This window comes from Typopeltis vanoorti, chromosome 8 (assembly GCF_054136105.1).
Source record: "Typopeltis vanoorti isolate ZY-2024b chromosome 8, IOZ_Tvanoo_1.0, whole genome shotgun sequence".
NCBI classification, from domain to species: Eukaryota; Metazoa; Arthropoda; class Arachnida; order Uropygi; family Thelyphonidae; genus Typopeltis; species Typopeltis vanoorti.
The window spans coordinates 132,143,485-132,165,486 of NC_143556.1; the positions used below are offsets into that span (position 1 = coordinate 132,143,485).

The 22,002-nt window shown below is 35.7% G+C and overlaps 1 protein-coding gene across 10 annotated transcripts in view; it reads right to left on the reverse strand.

Annotated features, from left to right (window-relative positions):
• The window catches only part of LOC150104358 (intermembrane lipid transfer protein VPS13A-like), a 2,072,875-nt gene that overhangs the window by 964,742 nt on the left and 1,086,131 nt on the right, over nucleotides 1–22,002 (reverse strand). For all 10 annotated transcript variants that reach the window (XM_090396324.1, XM_090396319.1, XM_090396320.1 and 7 more), the window contains one exon: nucleotides 18,451–18,620. In XM_090396324.1, the coding sequence (XP_090252450.1) occupies nucleotides 18,451–18,620 (170 nt within the window). The remainder of the gene's footprint in view (nucleotides 1–18,450; nucleotides 18,621–22,002) is intronic.

A 22,002-nucleotide genomic window follows, 5' to 3' on the forward strand; every position in this document is an offset into this window, starting at 1 on the left:
TAGGGCCATTACTATTTAATTTGTATATTAATGATATTGGCGAAGATTTGAATGGAGATCAGTTGCTTGCAGATGATGCAAAGTTGGGATGAACCATAAAGAGTAGTGAAGATGTTGTGGCTTTGCAAGAAGACTTGAATAAATTGAATGATTGGGCAAGAAAATGGGGATGTGAGTTCAATGTCAAAATGTAAGGTTTTAAAATTGGGAAAACAAAGGTGGGATGCAGAATTTATGCTTGGTGAGAATATATTGTTGGAGATTGAGGAAATAAGAGATCTGGGGGTGATAGTGGATAAGGATCTAAAATTCAGGGGACACATTGCCAAAATTGTGAAGACAACACAAAGGCTTCAGGGAATGATGCGTAGAAGTAGGGAGATTCTTGTTCCGTTGTATAAGGCTTCGATTAGGCCACACAAACTATTGTGCCCAAATTTGGTCGCCGGGTTTTCAGAAGGATGAAGAGATGTTGGAAAGGGTCTAAAGGCGACTGACTAAGGTAGTTTCTCACCTCTGGAATGTCAAGTATGAGGAAAGATTGAGGAGATGCAATTTGCAGAGTCTGGTGGAGAGGAGGAAGAGGGGAAATATGATAGAGACCTACAAGTTAGTAAGGGGTTGTTATAAGATCAATGGTGGAGAAGTTCTACAGAGAATAGTGGGAGATCAGGGGAGAACCAGAGGTCATCCCTGGAAACTGTATAAAGAGGGTGTAAGTAGGAGAGTGAGAGGCAGGTTTTTTCCTTGCAGAGTTGTGAATGATTGGAATGCGTTGTCTGAGAGTGTGGTGTCTGGAAGCAGTTTGAGTGTGTTTAAGGCTCGGTATGATGAGATGTGAGTGTGATAAAAGGACCTCCCAGATGAGTCTTTGACTCCATGAAGTCTTGGGGTAATAATAATATTATTAAAGCAAGAGCGCCCCTTAACACATCCATGTTGATTCTCACAGATAACATTACCATCATCTGCCCAATGCTGTATATAGTCCCTCACTAATTTCTCCAAGACCTTAACAACTACTGATGACACACAAACTGGGCTATAATTAGACATCTCCAGTCTGCTACTGCCTTTATGCAACAGCAATATCTTACCTTCCTTCCATTCCTTGGGTACCTCTCCCACAGTCACTCTCCTGGGCCGTGTCTTATATTCTTCGTTTATCTGCCTTCCACCCCCTCTCCTTTTATCTCTTCCATAATCTCTTTTTCAACTGCAGTTCCTGTTTGATATTGTTTGTTATCCACTTTACACCAAATTGTGTTCACTTCTTCGCTTGTGGAATACAGCTTACTATTGCTGCCAACAAATATTCCTTCACAATTTCCCAAACACTAATGATATCCCGGCCTTCCAAATCTGCCCTTCATGGAACTGCCCCTAGTTGATACCAAAGACTATTAAAATCACTTGCCTTATAATTCCACATACATTCACTTTTCTTTGATAATCCTGCATGTCTATTCATCTTCGAAGTCAAAACCACATATTCACTCTCTCCAACTGGTGGGAGAGATGTAATCTCGTTTATTATCAGCTCTTCTGATGCTATGTTAAAATCCAAAACTCTTGAACCTCTTGTTCCCTCTATTAAATGTTGCCTAAGACATTTGTCCTCAAAAAATATAGAAATTCCATCCTCTTATTACTATATGCATTTTCTTCTTCCCAGCTTATACTGTTATAGTTAAAATCTCCCATAACAATCATTCTTCTTGCACTTGCCAAGCTCAACTGCCTAAACATCTCGTGCTCCCTGGTTTGTAGCAACACCCCACTAAATATCCTGTCTTGTCCACTTCTACCTCATTCCATATGCTTTCAAAACCATTAGTGTCACTGCCTTCCAAAGCCTCTACTCTTAGAGGAAATAAGTCATCACTTAAGTAGTACTCCACCACCATGTTTTCCTTTCCTATCCTGCCAAAAAAAATGTTGTACTCTGCTACTTCAATTCCTGTTATTATATCATCCTCTGTCAACTACGTCTCAGAGATCCCAATAATCTTTGGCCAGGCTGATGCTGTCAGTGCCACCAATTCATCTCTTTTATTTCAGATATTCCTGGGATTAGTATAAAGCATAAAAATGTCACTGCTTCTATACCTATCATTGTCCCCTCTTGACCCAACTGGAATCAGTGTTACCTGACGTCGTCCCCCTTCCCCCAAGCAGCCCTGTAACCATCCACTCTGGGAATTCTAATTTCCCTGCATTGACACACTGACTTGTTCAGAAAACAGCAATCTCTCCAATTGCCTTCGTCCTTCCTCATTCAAACGCAAGTGGTCTCTTGCATACAGTTCCCGTCTGTCCTCAAATGTCCTTCAAGCATCCACATATTCCAATCCTCTCTTCTGACACATTCTGGCTATTATGATATTCAGTATTACTGCTCTTCTGCTCAGCTCATCACTATCATACCTGGGCAACACACACACACACACACAATCTTTCTTGTCTGCATTTTCTTTTGAACAACCTCAAGCAAGAATCTCAGATCCCTCGCTGCCCAATTTATGTTGCCTCTCAAGTCATTCGTGCCCATCCTCACAATCATTTCATCCATCCTTTCACTCCTCTTAATTGCCATAGCCACATTATCTATCGTCCCTCCAAGGAAACACACACCTGACATCCTATCTTGCACACCACAGATCATTGAGTCTCCATACATCATACCTCTTACCACTCTGTTCCTTGATTGCATACCTGCATCCCTCGCTCTCTCTCCTATAACCCTTTCTGTGTTCCCCTACTTGCCTGATGTCCTGGCATCACTCTATCCCTGGTTCCAGCACTCTCTTGCATTCTTCTCATTTCCTCTCTTGACTGTTTCCATTCTCTATCATTCCCATAACTCTCTCTCTTATTCCCTCTCTTCTACTGTTTCTATTCTCTCTTCTATCATTCCCATACCTCTCTCTCATTCCCTCTCTTCCACTGCTCCTATTCTAGCATTCCCATACCTCTCTCTCATTCCCTCTCTTCTACTGCTCCTATTCTAGCATTCCCATACCTCTCTCTCTCATTCCCTGTCTCTCTCCTACAGTTTCTATTCTCTCTTCTTCTATCATTCCCAAAACTCTCTCACTCCTACTCTGATTTGCCTTGCATTCATCTATTCCATTCTCCTAATCTCATCTCGTTAAGAAGACAATCCACCTCCTCTTTCAGCTTGTCTATCCCTCTCTGCAAGTTAGTCACTCTTATTCGCCATTCATTCTCCAAATTAGGACCATCTCCGAAACCTTCACAGTCATTCAAGCCTTCCACACTCCCAACTCTTATTTTCTCACTCATATTTTGCTCGTCATTCTCTCCTATCACACTACTCGTCTCCCGACATTCATTTCCTGTCCTTGACACAACTAGGTCGGTTATCTAAATATCTAATTCACTGAATTCCTCCCATTGCCTACATTTTGCGCATACACGCATTCCCCCTTCTCTCACCCATCACATATCCAATTGCTGGGATACATACATGCCGCAAGCACTGCATGCCACAAGGTCCTTTAGTATGTTACACATAATAGAGTTCTTAAATGGCAGAGGACTTGGTGACATGCCATTTGTGATTGCAGCTGCAGCCGCCATCATTCCTTACTGCTGAGGAACTACTAAACTAAATGATAAATGTGTGTGTGTGTGTGTGTGTGTGTGTGTAGAAAGTATTTTACCTTGGGTATAATAAATGTTAAAGATACCAAGCTATTTTAAACCTGGTTTTACTCCATTTCCCAAGTAAGTAAACAGACAAAAAAGTCAAGTTTGCGCCTGCACGTAATGCAAGTCTAGCTGACCCTGCAGGTAGTGCAAGACCAAGGTAACTCATGATAAAAGTAGAATAAGCTCTGATCACTAATCTTAATATTTACCCATAATGCAAAGCACATCTCCTGGAGGAGATGTATGATGCTTTGTATTAAGGGGCACTACCCAGACCGGTTTCGACCTTTATTGAGGTCTCATCGGTGGGAGCCAGGCTAGAAATATCAAGATTTTAGTAATACAGAGCTTATAAGTATTTTACTAGAACAAGTTACCATAAGGTGTTCTAACCTTATTAAATAAAAATCTCAGGAGGAGATATAAATCTAGAAAGTATTTTACCTTGGGTATAATAAATGTTAAAGATACCAAGCTATTTTAAACCTTTTGCGCCTGCACGTAATGCAAGGCGCAAATTTGACTTTTTTGTCTGTTTGCTTACTTGGGAAATGGATAGGAGTCAATCATCTGAAAAATAAGCTCCATGAACACCAAACTCCACACCATCTGACAATGAGACATTAACATCCTAGCAATTTCAATTATTCCAAAATATGTTTTTGCTGTTTTTTTTTTTGCAAAAAAAAAAAAAACCACCTGAGTTGTTCTCCCTTTACCATTGCCAATACTTAGCATTAACAGTCAAGATCAGGTCTCTCTTTAGGGACTAATTATTAATGCTAGCTCTTCTGGGCATAACACATCACTTCTATTGCAGGAAAATTTAGCATCCTGTTTCTCTTAAGACTACATTTTATCTGTCCAGTTACTTATCTGTACAAATCCTACATAAACCCAACCTTGGAATACTACTCTCACATCTGGCATGGTACTTCTTAAACTGCTTTTAAAATTCTTGAATATATTCAGAAGAGAGCCGTTTGATGACTCCTCTGTCACAGATTTTGCTCAGCCACTGTCTTATTGAGGGTGAGCTTCTGCATTATGTCTCTTCAAGAAATATTTCTATGGGCACTCTTTGAATTTTCTTTCATACCAAATTTTGGTGTAGTGTAGGAACTTAGTGCCTTTCCAATTTTGACAAATTTGGAGTGCATGATTGGAATGTCCTGTTGTTTTTTTAAGGAAGGAATTTAATGTGCTGTTTTTGTGATGGTGTTTTCTTGTTAGGATATTACATCCTGCAATCCCTATGCAGAGTAAGTTACAGGTGGAAATTTTGTATATACCTAGATGGGCAAGGTAGGAAGGAGTTCTTTAGATGAGCAGAATATTCATTTTAATTTTGTGGATGGTTTGAATATTACCTTCATATTGTGTTTATTGCTGTGCTCTGCATATTTATTTTTTTATTCTCTTAATGTATGGTATAGCTAAGGCATTTTTATAATATTTTTATCTTTAGTAGTGTTATTGTGGAACATCTGGTGATGAATTGTTTTTTTAGTTTATAGCTGTTTTTTATAAAGGAGTTGCTTATAATTTCATAATCATACTTCATCACCAAGGTTCTTATGCTTGAGTTGAGGGTCACTTTTTAAGTAAGGCAATTACTCTAACACATATTTTTGTCTCCATAATTTCTACGCAATGAATGCTGACCAGCACACAACTCTGAGAAAAATAAAAATAAATAAAGTATCATAAATTAAATATACAAGAAATTATATTCTTATTTTATCCTTGTGTAAGCAAACAAAGGTTGTCCGAGAAGTATTTTCATGACTAGGCTACTTGTATATACGTGGGTGGTTCCATAAGTTTCCGGCCTGACTAACTTTTAGAGGTGATAGAAAGAAGGATGGGTGTTCAATCTCCTGGAAGCCACACTTCTTAACTGCAGTCTTTGCAACAATAGGCATATGGAATGGAGTATTGTTTTGAAGTAGGTGAACACCATGACTCAGCAGTCCTCATCTCTTCTCCTTTATGGCGTTGTGTTGTGCAGTTTGGGCAGGAGTGAAGCATAATATTCTACATTCCCGGTGGTATTCCTTTCCTTGAAATCAATAAAGAGAATTCCCTGGCAATCCCAAAAGATTGTTGCCATGATCTTCTTGATGGACTGAGTGACATCTTGTGAAGTTAAATCCAAAACATTAAAGCCTCTAGTTGATTCAGTCACATGCTGCTTATGATATTTATCTCAGAAATTTAACAAATTCACTCTCTTGTTCCCATACATTATCTTCTCATTCCATGCTATCTTCCTGTAATTAAAGTCTCTTATCAGAATCATCTTCTTTTTACATGGCCAACTAATTTGCTTAAACATTTCACAATCGGTATTCTCTGTATACCCTGGCCTATAATAGCATCCTAGCAAGTATACTGACCTGTTTATTTCAACTTCATACCAAAGAGGTGAAAATCTGTGCAGGCATTATCAACTTTCACACTTTGCTGACACAATTTCTATGCAATCATCAATAGACCCCTGTTCCTCTTTTCACATTTCTGTCCTTCCAGAAAACTATATAACCTTCTATTTCTATTCACGACTTCAAATCCTCCTCTGACAACCAACTTTCACTTATTCCAATTATTTTGGGCATACTGACTCAATCAATGCAATAAACTCAGCTCTCTTATTTCAAATACTCCTTACGTTTTTGTACAAACATAAAAATCCCTGTGATTTTGAGGCCGTTCTACCAGCACCAACATTCCCTATTCTAGCGACTATACCACACCTATCTCTTCAGTCTAACCACTTCCATTTCTCTGATCCTGACTCTGATTTCCATTTATGCCTGTATCATCTTCACCTTTATGCATTCTATCACCTTGTGATGCTACAACCACATCTTCGACCTCATATCCATCTTCCTCCTATTATACAATCTGTTTAGTTGTGTTATATACTGCTTCACAAGTAGACTTTGGTCATTTACTACATTAACTTCTTGACTCTGTGAACAATCTCTCATGATGAGTCTCGACTCCATGGAGGCCTGGATAATAATAATAATCTCTGCTCTTCTCAATTCACTGTTGTCATATTTAAGCAACATGCCTGGCTTTTCCAACAACAACACTATTCTTCTTTACCTGCTGCAATAAGTTTCTCAAGTCTCTCTCAACATTCTTTTTTTCCCCAACTAAGTAATTTGTGCCAATGCTTTCCTTCTTTATGTTTACCCCAAACAGTCTACAAATCTTTCAAAAATTCTGGTGCATACATTTAGCAATTTTTGCCTGCACTGCCAAAAATCGAAGGCAGTGCTAGATCTTCGTAACAAAGCCATCTGTGTCATGATATGCATTTCTTTATGGATGCCTTTTTCAGAATCAGAAGCAGTACAAACAAACAAGTAGCAAATCAATATAAATAACAAAAAATATCAACAACAATACCACTGAAGGACACTTGTATCCAAACAAAAAGTACAGCACAATTTGTGATAAAAGCCATACTATACATGAATTAAAAACACTTTTGGAATCAAACACTTTGATCAAGTGTTTTATTTCTAATCCTGTTCTCAAATCCATAATTTAATTTGAAGATTGTCTTACATAAGCTAATTTAGTGTTTTGACTAATTTCTTTCTTATTTCATATACATTTATTCAGCTGACTTCCTACCATACCTGCTTTACTAATTCTACTATCTATTTCCATATTTATTTTACAATCTTCACTAAATATTGTGCCTAAATAGCTGAAATGTTTTACTTGTCTATAGGTTCAACCGTACAGGATACAGATAATGTTTTCAGTGTTTCTGCCTAGTTTCATTATCTTTGTCTTTTTATTGCTGATTTTCATACCAAATTTATTACAACAGTTATTCAATTTAGTCTGGGAATCATGCAGACTTGTACTGAATTTATTCAGAAGTATAACATCATCTGCATAAAGTAAAGAGCTAAGATTATCATCATTAATTTTTATATCAGTTTTAATTCCACTTTCCTTCAAAATGCAATCCATATAGATAATGAATAACAGTGGAGATACTGTGCACCCTTGTTGCACACCTGATTTTATCTCAAATGATCTTTATGTACCTTCTTCAATCCTAATTGCGGATGCACTGCTTAAAAAGTGACTAAGTATTCCTTGATATAATGCCCCATTGACACCATATAACTGTAGCGTTTTGAAGCGCTTTCCTCTTGGCACCTTGTCATATGCCTTTTCCAGATCAACAAAACTTAAATACAAATCCTTGTTATATTTCCAAGATTTCTCAAGTATTTGTCTTAAAGCAAAAATATGATCCTGACAACCTCTATTTGGTCTGAATCCTGCTTGTTCTTCAACAAGCTTCTCTTCCACAATTTTTCTTAGACATTTCTCAAGTATACTTGCATAAATCTTACCAGGAACACTCAATAGGGAAATACCTCTGCAATTTTCACATTCAGATTTATCTTCCTTTTTATAGATGGATACTATAAGAGCTCTGCTCCAATCACCTGGAATTTGACAATCTGGCCAGGCGTTCTGAATTATGCAATGTAGCCACTGTAAAACTTTTATACCTCCATGAGTCTTTGGACTCCCTGGAGGTGTCAGTAATAATAATAATATTGGAGCATTTCTGGTTGAATTTCATTACTCCAGCTGCCTTACCATATTTCATGTTTCTGGCTTTTTCTACTTCAAGTATGGATATGTATTCCTGACTGCATTCCTGTTGGGAGTTTTCTACTATCATGCTGGCACTGCTTTTTTCATTTAACACTTTTTGAAAGTAATTATTCCAGACATCTAGAATATTGTTATCTTCAGTTTTCATATCTTTATATGGGGGGGGGGGGGGAGATTGTTATATGGGCTTTTTTTTTTCAACTGAAGGTGAGTTAGCTGATCTCATATGGAGGTAGCAAGGTTTTTCTCCCAGAAACTTGGATTTTTCATCTCACATACAGAAAAATTCGCCTCCTTCAGGACACACACACACCATTTACAGTTTACAGACAAAAAAATAAAATAAAATAAAATAAAATACTATTGGTGGTGGTAGCAATAGGCAATAGATGGCATTGGTATAGATGATGGTGATGGATGGACGTGGTGGAGATGGAGAGTTGTAGAGTATGTGCCCTCCCTTGATGAGTCTGGACTCCTTGGAGATGTCACAAAATAATAATAATATCACCTCTGATTCCTTTTACAGTACTTTTTCCTCCATTTCTATGCTTAATCAGTAGTCTCCAGAATATTTTGCTACCTTCCTGATATTTTTTTTCTATGTTCTTACCAAAGTCTTTCTAGAACTTTTGTTTAGCTCGTTTTACATAGTTAAATATAGCTATGTTTTACTATGTAAAACATAGCTCTGTAAAACATAGTACTTTGCTTTCTTGCCTTTTTCTCTGTATTTTCAAAAAACATTTACTGAAATAAATATGAGTGTATTTAACAGAAATCGCACTAAAGTCTACATGTATTTTTTTTCCCTTGCAAAATGACACTATATGGTTCATCATACTGCAATTTTAGAAATGATTTTTTTTTTTTTTTATGAATAACAAATGTTCTATGTTCAAGTGACTATCTGGTTAGTATAGTGAATTGAACTCATGCAAATGGTGATGGATTTTTGTAGTTACATAGATTTAAGAGATTTAATTTAGAGTTTCTTAATTGTAACCTTCACTAGTGTGCTTGCAGGCTACGGCACACATTAAATCTGAGACTGGAAACTTATGAACAAAATGTTTTTCATGTGCCGATGGGCAGGCAAAAATTAGAGGGAATATTGGTAAAGAGCTTAGCTAATTCATAATCTGTTTCTATATGTTGTTTCCATTTATTTTTTATTATGAATCCTGATGAAACAACATATAGTAGAATTCAAAGGATACTTGGAAAGAATTGTAAGCTTGAAAATAAAACTCATAAACAAAGAGATCTTGATCATCCAGGTATATGCACCTACCTCAAGCTATAGTGTAGAAGAAATAGAAGAGTTTTATAATGATCTATCAAATATTGCTTGGAAAGAGAAAAAACAAGAGCTAATAGCAATGGGAGACTTTAATGCTAGAATGGGATTAAGAACATCACAACAGGACAAAGTGATGGGACCATACGGCTAGGGTTCTAGAAACGTGCACAATGAATTATTATTTAACTTAGCAAGTTATAATTTAACAATACTGAATTTTTGAATTCAGTATTTTTGAATTTCAGTATTTTGAATACTGAATTCAAAAATTCAGTATTCAAAAAGAGGTTTAACAAATGGGGGACTCATATTTCTCTTGATGGAAATAGCAAGAGAGAGATCGACTTCATTCTCTGCCCAAATACAAGCCTAATTAACTCTTTACAGGTGCTCAATAATTTTAGATTTAGTACAGATAATAGAATGATGAGAGGAATGATCTCATTATCAAAACAGAAAAACAGGATTAAGTATGTTAAGCCAAACAAGCTAAATGTTAATGCAATAGATCAATAAAAAGAAAATTTTACAAGTATGATTGCTTCTCAAAAGCTGACAGTCAGATACCGATGGTGAAGATCTTTCACTATTGAGACTATTACTAAGTTGTCAATTAAACCTCCAAATAATTCTATTGGCAGAGATTAAACCTTAATAAACCAAAAATGCCAATAATTCTACTGGCATTTTTGGCTTATCTGAGAGATAAGATCTCTCAAAAATCTAAGATATTAATAGATGAAAGAGAAATACCTTAGAAAAACAGACTACATTCATCGAGAGATAAGATTAAATTTGCAGAATTTGACAAATTTATCAAAAGAGAAATCCAAAATGATTTGAGAAAATTCAATACAAGAGAAATATCCAAGGCAATAGAAAATAGAACCTCACTAAAAATAGCTAAAAATTGATTCCCTGTCTTTTAGATAAAATTGGAAACATAAGAAACAATAGAAAAGAATTCAAGGCTTGGCCAATGAGTTTTACAGAGACCTTTATACAAGCCATTATCAAATTCAACAAACAATAGGAATATGGAAAATGTCCACATTCCACCCATAACAGAAACAGAAATTAAGACTGCTATCAACTAAATGCAATAAGTGTCCAGGACCAAATGAAATGCCTGCAGAACCTTCCAAATATGGCTCAGACAACTTATTACCATTATTATTTAAACTGTACAATAGAATCCTAAAAGATGAGATGTTCCCTAATCAATGGCTGAAATTTGAAATAATTCTGTTTCACAAAAAATCATAAAATCAGATATAAACAACTACAGGCCTATAAGTTTATTATCACAAAACTATAAAATTTTCACAAGATAATCCTCAAAACAATTTGTAACCATCTCCACTCCGAACAACAGCAAGTTTTAGAAAAAAATTTTCTACAATAGACCATCTACATAGTAGAAATGTATACTATCAACATCAAATAGTAGAAAAATATTTAGAATATAATAAACCTTTATATATTGGCCTTCATTGACAAAGCATTTGACTCAATCAAACATTACCCTCTTTTCTCTGCTTAGAAAGACATGGGATTCAAGGAAAAAATATGTCCGACTACTTCAAATCATTTATGAAAATAATGAGGTATCTATCAAGTTGGAGGGGAGTGACGACTTTTTTAGGATGGAGAGAGGCATCAAGGAGAGGGGTGCTTAAGGGTCAAAGCTGTATAACTGAGAGGAGACCTCCACATAGCCTTTAAAGGAATGCGGAGAACCGACCAGGGCTTCTGACCTAATGTCCAATCCTCACCTTCTCGTGGTGCACCCTGTTGGGTATCTACTTGGATACTGAACGGACGAGGATGGGCTGGCAATTTGGGATTTAGCCGACCAAATTGTATTCTTATTGGTTAAACCAAAATATTGAATGATGGTACAACATGACAAAATTTCATGCCGGCTGGGGCGTCGCCCGGTTAAACAAGGCCCCCGTTGTTTTCGCCAGGGAACCATGGCAAACAGCAAAAAGTCAGCTACTGGAACAAATCTGAAAATAAACCCCAACTCAACATCACCAGAGTTAAAGATCGGTACTATCAATGTAAGAAGCCTGAATGGCAAAGAAATTGAGCTAGCTGAGGAATTAGATAAGTACCAGATCGACATAATAGGGGTGACTGAAACAAAAAAGACCAAAACTGGTGAGATCTTTCTGAGCAATAAATACAAAATGTTATATTCAGGCAATGACAATCAAGGAAAAGAAGGAGTAGCCATAGTATTCAACACAAAATACAAGGCTAATCTTCTTGAATGGCAGTCAGTATCAAGTAGAGTAATGTGGGCAAATATGAGAATGGGGAACTGGACAATGAGACTTAGTTGTGCCTATGGTCCCACAGAAGGTTCTACTAAGGTAGAAGTGGAGAAATTTTTAGAAAAAGCAACTGACACAATGAAAAATGAAAAGTTGGTCCTTGTTGGGGATCTAAATAGCAGACTAGGAAATGATTGTGAGACATACAAAAATATTTTGGGAAAATTTGGAGAAAAGAGCAAAGCTAATAATAATGGCAAATATCTGTTGGATTTCTGCTCAGGACATGGACTGGTTATTACTAACACCATGTTCCAACATAAAAATGTGCACAAATTCACATGGAGAGAAGAGGCTAGGAAAAAGAAAAGTCTCATTGACTATGTTATTATTGACAGTGATGTTTTCTCCCTGGTGCAGGACACCAGAGTGTACAGAGGATTTGAAATTGGAAGTGATCACTATTTAGTCTTGAGCAGTATAAAATTGAATTTCTATTGAAAAGAATAACATGTAAGAAAGTTTTAAAGCGAATAAAAGTTGAGCAGCTCTCAGATGTGAGCTGTAGACTAAAATACACAAAGATTATTGAAGAAAAAATGAAAGAGTTTGAGAACATGAATCAAACCTTGGAGATTCAGTGACAAACTCTGAAGAAAACATTGATTGATTCTGCCAGAGAGGCATGTGGTGAGGTTGTCTGTAAGGATAAAAAAATCAGAACTCCCTGGTGGACACAGGAAGTTAGAGGCAGTGTAAGAAAAGAAGAAAGCATACCAAAAGTTCCTGTCAAATAAGTCAGCTTGTGCTCTTAGAGAATATAAAGACAAATGCAAGAATGCTAAGCACTGGGTAAAACTAGCTAAACAAAAGTCATGGGAGGACTTTGGCAAGAATATACAAAATAAATATCAAGAAGGTGGCAAAATATTCTGGAGGTTGTTGAAGAAGCTTAAGAATGGAGGAAAGAGTGCTATAAAAGGAATTAGAGATGATAAAGTGACATGAAAATGGGAGAAAAAGATATCCTTGAAGTATGGAGTAATTACTTTGAAAAACTGCTAAATGAAACAAGCAGTGATGACAGCACAGTGGTAAACAACACTGACCAGGCATGCAGTCAGGAATACATATCCATACTTGAAGTAGAAAAAGCCATCAAAAGCTTAAAATGTGGAAAGGCAGCAGGAGTAGATGATATTCGACCAGAAATGTTGAAGTATGGTGGGATGAGAGTCTTACAGTGGCTGCACTGCATAGTTCAGAAAGCCTGGACAGAGGGACGAATTCCCGATGATTGGAATAGGGCTCTCAAAGTACCCATATATAAAAAGGGAAATAAAACTGCAAGTGAGAATTACTGAGGTATTTCCCTACTGAGTGTTCCTCGCAAGATCTATGCAAGTATACTTGAGAAACGGTTGAGAAGAATTGTGGAAGAAAAGCTTGGTGAAGAACAAGCTGGATTCAGGCAAAACAGAGGCTGTCAGGATCAGATCTTCACTTTACAACAAATAGTCGAGAAAGCCTGGGAATATAACAAAGATCTGTATTTAAGTTTTGTCAATCTGGAAAAGGCATATGACAAGGTGCCAAGAGAGAAGCTATTCAATACGCTGCAGTTATATGGTATCAATGGGGCATTATATCAAGCAATACTTAGTCTTTATTTGAGTTATAAGTCAGCAGTTAGAATTGAAGGAAGTACAGGAAGATGTTTTAATGTTAAATCTGGTGTGAGACAAGGATGTACATTATCCCCTCTGTTATTCATTATCTATATGGATCACATTATGAAGGAAAGTGGTATTAAACATGATATCAAAATTGGAGATGTTAATGTCAGCTCTTTGCTTTATGCGGATGATGTTATACTTCTAAATAAATCCACTACAAGTCTGCAAGATTCTCTGACTAAATTGAATAGCTGTTGTAATAGATATGGTATGAAGGTCAGCAATGAAAAGACAAAGACAATGAAAATAGGCAGAATCAATGAAAATGTCAACTGTGTTGTGAATGGAGAACCTGTGGAACAAGTAAAACATTTCAGCTACTTAGGCACGATTTTTACTGAAGATGGTAAATTAAATATAGAAATAGACAACAGAATCATCAAAGCTGGTATGGTGGGAAGTCAATTGAATAAATTCATATGGAATAAGAGAGAAATTAGTCGAAACACTAAATTAGCTGTATACAAGACAGTGTTCAAACCAGTTTTAACTTATGGATCTGAGAGCTGGGTCAGAAGTAAAACACTTGACCAAAGACTAGAGACCGCAGATATGAGAGTCCTGAGAAAGATTAGAGGCGTGAACAGATGGCATCAATGGTAATATCATATTAAAAACGAGGATATTAGGAAAGAACTTGACATTGTCAGCATCCAGGAATGCGTTAGCAGAGCTAATCTCAGGTGGTATGGTCACTTAAACAGAATGGACAAGGAAAGATTAGCAAAACAAGTGTTCTCTGCCAGGTTGGCAGCAAAACGACCCAGAGGAAGACCAAGATATAGGTGGATTGATACAAAGTGCTTTAGACGATAGAAATATAAGATCTGATAATGTTGGAGTGTTGACAAGTAACAGACTGATTTGGAGGAAAATTGTAGATAGGAAGTTAGTAATGATGTAATTTTATTTTCATGTAGTACTATCATATCCTGTTCACCCCTTGAGGGTACATGGCAGGAATTTGATGATGTTGATGATGATGATGAGAGGCATCAAATAAGGTGATCCCATTGCTCTCAAACTTTTTACAGTAGCCTTCAAAAGCATTTTCAGGTGTCTGGATTGGGATGATTAAGGATATTCAGGAGAAGATGTTAAACAATCTACATTTTGCAGATGACGTCCTTCTGTGTGCGTTTGATGAAGATGGCTCTCAACTTAATCTGATGATCAATGAATTAAGCATAAAAAAGTAAGGAAATAGGTCTAACAATAAACTAACATAAAATAAAAATAAACAAATGACAAACCACGAACATATTCCCATTGATCTTGAAAATACTATAATAGAATATGAAGAGAACTACAAATACATATGACAAATGATCTCCATATCAAATCGCTTTGAACTTGAAATCCATGACAGAATCGACAGTGCTTATAAGAGCTACTGGGGAATAAAAGGAGACCTCCCCATTTGTCTAAAAAGAAAATGATTAGATCTGATTGCCCTGCCAACTTTGATTATGGTTCCCAGACTTGGGCACTAACCACTACACAGATAAAAAAGCTCCAAGTTTGCCAAAGAGCAATGGAGAGGAGTTTACTTGGAGTATCCAGATTAGATAGAATAAGGAACAAAGACTTAAGAGACCTAACAAAAATAAAAGACGTAATTTGAAGAGCTAAAAAATCAAAATAGGATTGGGTAGGCCACTTGGCAAGATATCAAGATAAGAGATGGTCAAAGAAAGCAACAGAGTGGCTGTCGAGAGGAGTCAGAAAACCTAGAAGACAGGGGAAAAAAATGGAGAGATGACACAGAACAGCTCAGTATCACATGGACAAGAGTGTCCCAGAATAGGAGAGAGTGGGAAAGATTGTGGGAGACCATTGCTCTGCAGTGGGACATCTAGGCCAGCGCTTCCCAAACTGTGGGCTGTGGCCCCATTGGGGGCCATAGGTTTTTTTGAGGGGGCCATGAAATAATTCAAAAAAAATTTTAAATGTTTTAAGACTAAGTAGATTTTTTTTATTTTAAAAGAAAGGTATTTAACTTTTATTATCTATTATTTCTTTTTTGTTATTTTTTATATTTTAATGGAAAAATTCACGCATTGGTGTTGGTTCACAAACTTTGCTTCCTTCGTATTTCGCCGCTTAATGAATATTAGTAAATATTGCTTATTGATATGTTTCATTTCAAATCAGTAAATCAATTGTATTTACTTCGAATGCTCTCCAGGGAAGCTCCAAATCTTCCTGTCCCTTTCATCACACGTTCGTAATCAGGACTGTTGATATTGACTTTATATACATATCAAAACTCGTTTTATATTATCACTGTCATCCGAGCTAGTTTTCTGTCACCAATAAAAATTTCGCATATAATTCACACATGAAAAAAAGCTTAAACAAATTCATGTGGGGAGATAGTAACTCCCTTGCAGTGGTAAACAACACCCCTCTCTAACAGCCACTATACTGCAGAGGCAATAAAAACAAGTACTTTTATTATGCCAGTGAATAAGGTATGAAGAGTCTGTGTAATATATTTCTCAACAAATAGTACAATTAGAGACAACTGGGATAAAAACACACTAGTTAATGAATCACATGTCCCCTCATACAGAAACTATGCTGTATATATAGACAGAAACAAAACCATATGTTGTATTGTCAAACACAGTATCTAACTAAAAACTATTGTTATTAATTAGATGTGTGCGAGTTCGATTTCCCAAGGCAGCAATAAAATTCAACCGAACGTGTTAAAATTCGTAAAAGTGTTAAAACTAAGTAATATATATATATATAATGAATGTTATGGCAGTTTCACATATGGAATTTGGTTGAAGAGAGTTAGCATTTCAACTCAATTGTCAGCTATGCTTTTATCTTTCGGTTGCGCGATCTTTTGTTAATACCGCACCAATCATACGCACGTTTTAATAACCTGCCTTTGCTGTCTGTTTCGCGTTAGGCTTAATTACCGTAAAGGGAGAAAAGTCACAAAAGAGAAAAATGTTCCTGGTCCGGGGATCCCCTTATTCAGGTAATATTCACTAATTTCATGTTATCAGTCTGTGGTGTGCCAGTATCGGTAAGTGGTGATATTATTTGATGTGTTCTACATTAAAAAATTTAACCCTGAGATGGATAAGTGGCTGATAAAAAATAAAAGAAATCCCACAAACAATCAGAAGAAGCAGAAACAGACTCAAAAAAAGGACAGTATTTCATATTTTACCAGAACAGCCTGCATCGTCTTCAGAACCAAAGTAAGAGGCAAAAAATGTAATATATGCATTTGATCTTTGCAATATTCGCTGTGTATGTTTTGATTTGGATATAAATACAATAAATATTATAATAATATATCTCTCTGTTACGATTTTTTTTTCGAGGGGGGGGCATGAAATATTTTAATTTGGCAAAGGGGTCCTGACATCCAGAAGTTTGGGAAGCACTGATCTAGGCTTAACAACAACAACAACTAAAAAAAAAAAAAAAAAAAAAAAAAAAAAAAAAAAAAAAAAAAACTGTTTCCTAACTGTTTGATTCGAGTCTAATAAGAGTGTCTTGGAAATTGATGTTCTCTGAGTGAATTTTGCACCAAGTAGTGTAGTTAATATTGTACATTATTATAATAAGTATAATGGCTAGTTTTCTGGGAATCAAAAACATACAAGAGCAGAAAATGTAAGCATTCTGTGAAATGATTTCTAACAAGAATATATAAATAAACAATAAACAAGACTTAATTCAGAAGCCACAGGAAAATTTTAATAAATACCTTTGTGATGGTTTTAGGAAATAAACACATCATGTATGTAGCGCCAATTATTCAGGATGTGCCAAGGAATGCTTGCTGGGTGAAATGATGTATGACAATGGCAAGGAAGTGATGTAGAAATGTAGTGGAGATGACAGTAATTGTTGGTATGAATGAAACGAGAGGTAATATGAATCGTGCAGCAAGAGATTCGAGATTGATGTTAGAGATAGTGCAGCAGAAATGTGTCAGAGGAAATATAGTGAGAGTCTGTGGATTATGGATATAGTGAGAGTGTTGCCCTATGACTCCATAGGAGGTGCAATAATAATAAAAATAATTAAATGATAAATTCCGTTATTTATTTGGGACACATTAGGTAATATATATATATATAAAAAAAAAAGAAAATTACAAAATAAACATAACAAACGTAGAATTCTGTGCTAAAACCAAACCTACTGCAAAGCCAAACTACATTGAATGTTTTTAATACTTTAGATATATCATTACTACTTACAAAGAAAGGGAATCAGGTGGACAATAAAACAAAAAGTTAGAGATTCCCTTTCTTTGTAGGCATTTTGGCATTTTTACAGGGAAAAAAAAGGAAAACAAAATTGGTGAAATATGTGCCATATGGAAAGAAAAGTTAGGAAATGCTAAACAAATTAAACCAAGATATAATAATGGAGAAATAAAGAAATATAAACAGAAAGAATGCAAACAGAAAACTGCCTTATTGTGTGCTTCAAAATAAATTTGGAAAAAGAGAAGGCAGTCCTTGTCATATATTCACTGATAGCATCTAAGATCAGAACACAGTATAATTTGTCCAAAAAACATTTGAAATAAATGATAATGATCACTTCAAAGCAGAAGTTTTTTAGGACACTATACATGCCAAAATTAGTGCATGTTCTGTTAGATTTTCAAATCTTATTTTTACATTATTTTGTAAACTATGTTTACACAATGAAGACTCAGGAGAAGTTTCAAATCAATGAATAATAAATGACTTGCAAGAACACTAACAGAAATCTATTCCAGACATGTCAGATAAAATTTACTCACCACTTCTTCTCCATCAGTATAAAGAGTAAGATGTAGTCCTTCCATTATAAAAGATATACTTGTGTCTTTATGGATTTCCACTGAAGTACTAAGAAATGCTTCCAATTTCTTAACAGGATCATCTAAGGTAACTGGAGTTGGAGCCTCATAAGGAGATGTTGGAGATGATCCTTTATGACAAATATTTATTTCATTATTTAAACATATTCATAATTTACAAAATTATCATAGATTATCAGACTATAATATTTTCAACATAGATTATCAGAATCTACAGTATTTTAAATATCAAAAAATATGATAGCGGAAGTAGAAATGAATGACTCAGTTGGAAACAAGGTAAACATAAGAATGAATATGAGGAGGTTGTTGAGAAGAATAAAGGATACAAGTGTGGTAGGAAAGGCAGTCGGTTTTTCATTGGTATGACAGTGATGAGTTGAGGCGGAGAGCAAACATTTTTGTATCTGCAATATGTTACCAAAAATGAGTAAAGTGAAAGGAGTGTAGTTTGAGGGATGAGTGGAAATGTATCAGAGTGACATACTGCACTTGAATGGTTTTGGTTTGAGTTATCTGGAGAGAAGAGGCTGTCTGCATGAGAAAGTAACAAGTGCAGAGAATGAACCTGAGCAAGTAACAAGCACTATGAAGTGCAGAAGAGTAAGGATGGATGTATTGAAGAAGTGCTTATGAATGGAGAAGTAAATAGCATCAGTGCAGAGAATGAGAGAATAGAGGTGCAAGAGAGACTGAAAAAAAGGAGGGAGTAAGAGTGGATGGGGGGGGGGGGGCATAGCATGAGAAAGAATGATACTTACTTATTGTCTTCACTCCCTTCAGAGCATAGGATATCAATCACTTTTCTCCATCGGACTCTGTTTTTGCTTCTTTCTTGATTTCATTCCAGGATTTTCCAAGCTATTTCATTTTAGCTTTGATTTCTCTCCATCAAGTCATCTTGGGGTGTCCCCTTCTTCTGCTTCCCTGTGAGTTCAATTCCATGGCTGTCTTTGCTATATCCTAATTTGGGTTTCTAACTGTGTGGTCTATCCTCTTCCATTTTTTTTTTCAGTATTTCTGTTTTAATGTCAGATTAAATTGTTTTACCCCATAATGTATTGTTTGGCCAGTATATTCCAAATATCTTTCTAAGACATCTGTTTTTGTAAATCTGCAGTTTATTTAAATTCCTTTTGGTTAATCTCGAGGTCTCAGATCCACATAGTAGAATAATCTTTACATTTGTGTTGAAGAGTCTTATATTTGTCTTGAGATTTATTTCAAGACAAATATAAGACTCTTCAACACAAAAATGTAAAGATTATTCTGCTATATGGATCTGGACAGTGAGATATGTGGCAGGTGAGAGAACAAGTAGTGCATATATATGGAAAATGTAGAAAAAATGGGAAGAACTTTGTGATTTAGACATTAGTACGAGGGTGGTCTGAAAAGTTCTCGGCCTAACAATGAAAAAAAACGAATCTATAATTTCAAAATTATTTTTATTTATCAACGTAATTTCCCTTAAGACTAATACATTTATTCCAGCGATGCTCGAGCACCATTATCCTGTCCCTGTTCTCAGTAAGATAGCCCTCTACAGCTGCAATCACCTCTTGATTTGAAGAAAACTGCTGACCAGTGAGGAAGAGGTTTAGTTTCGGGAAGAGATAAAAATCAGAAGGAGCCAAATCTGTAAAATAGGGTGGATGTTCCAAAAATCAAAGTGCAGATCCCTTAATTTTCAAATTGTCAAAACACCTTTGTGGGCAGGTGCATTGTCCTGATGAAAGATGATTTTTTTCTTCTGGAAACCGAGGCTTTTCTCACGAATTTTTTTGTGTAGTCTGGTTAAAAGATTGGAATAATATTCCCTGGCTACTGTTTTACCCTTTTCAAGATAATTAATAAAAAAAAATGGATAATATAAGCACGTAAACACAAGAAAGATATTTAATTAACAAATATTTCAGTCTGGAAATAGCAGATCATCTTCAGTGGCACTAGAAGAACAGTTTTTAAAAAAATACAAGGTGGAATACTAACAACAGATCATTTAAAAATAGAACAATCCGCATGATGTTATATCACTAAGTGTTAAAGGGAATATTTTTAAACAGACATGATTGAAATAAAGATATTAATTAATAATATTAAATAACATAAAATTAATATGAATTAATGAGTTATTCTGATTAGACTTTCCCAGATTTTTGATATAGATATACACTCATTCCGATTCAGGTTAGGACAATGGAGTAAGGCCTCTATACTTTCTTTGAATAAACATTCCAATTTATAATGGGATCTATGTAAGAGGCTAGTTTTTGACCAAAGGATGTTGTGGTTAGTTTCAATCCCGTGCTGAGCCAATCCAGATTTTTCAAGTTTGTTGTGATGAATGGAGGACTGATGTTCTTGGATTATTTTTTCAAGAGACCGTCCAGTCTCTTGAAAAATAAGAGAGATCACAGTTGCAGGGAATTTGATAAACTCCAGGAAGAGACATAGTTGAGCGTTTGTCTTTAGGAGAAAGAAAATGGGAAGATAATTTGTTAATAGGTGAATACGTAGCTGTTAACTCATATTTCTTCAGAATTCTTGCGATAGGTTCTGAAATCCCAGAGATGTATGGAATTGGAACTTGACGAATTGAATCTTTGTTGTTTTGTGGTGGATTATAAGAATCGAGAAGATGTTGAGTACTCTTTTCGGAAAAGCCATCGAGTTTCATGTGTTGTTGTTGGATAGTAGAAAGTTCTTTCTGTAGAAAATTAGAAGCAGAACAATTAGTTTTGGCTCTTAGTGATATAACATCATGCGGCTTGTTCTATTTTTAAATGATCTATTGTATTCCACCTTGTATTTTTTTTTTTAAAAAACTGTTCTTGTAGTGCTACTGAAGATGGTCTGCTATTTCCAGACCAAAATATTTGGTTAATTAAATATCTTTCTTGTGTTTACGTGCTTATATTATTCAGTCTTTATGTCACAAGTATCCTTAAAACATCTAATAAAAAAATGCCTTTGGCATCACAACACGCCAATGCCATGACCTTTCTTGCTGATGGAACCGACTTTGTCTTCTTTGCACTGAACAACCGCCTTCTGCTCACTGTTTTGACTACTGTTTGGATTCTGGTGTGTAATGGTGAATCCAAGTCATATCCATAGTAATAAATTGATACACAAAATCAGTTTTATTCTTGTTAAAATGCTCCAAGCACTGTTCAGAAATTTTCATGCAAGTGCACTTTTCTTCGCGCACCCATCTTGCACAAAGCTTTTTCATTTGCAATTCTTCATGCAAAATATATCCTACACATTCTTTAGAAATGCCTATAGTCAGCAATTTCACATGCTTTGACTCGCTGGTCATCCAATACTTTTCTTGCACTTGATCAATGATTTCTGGTGTTGTTGCAGTTTTTGGACATCCTTCACGTGGATCATCTCCAAGGTTGGTACAGACATTTTTAAACTTGGCAGCCCATTTCTTAATTGTGGAAAATGAAAGAGAAGAGTGCCCGTAAAATTCTCTGCACT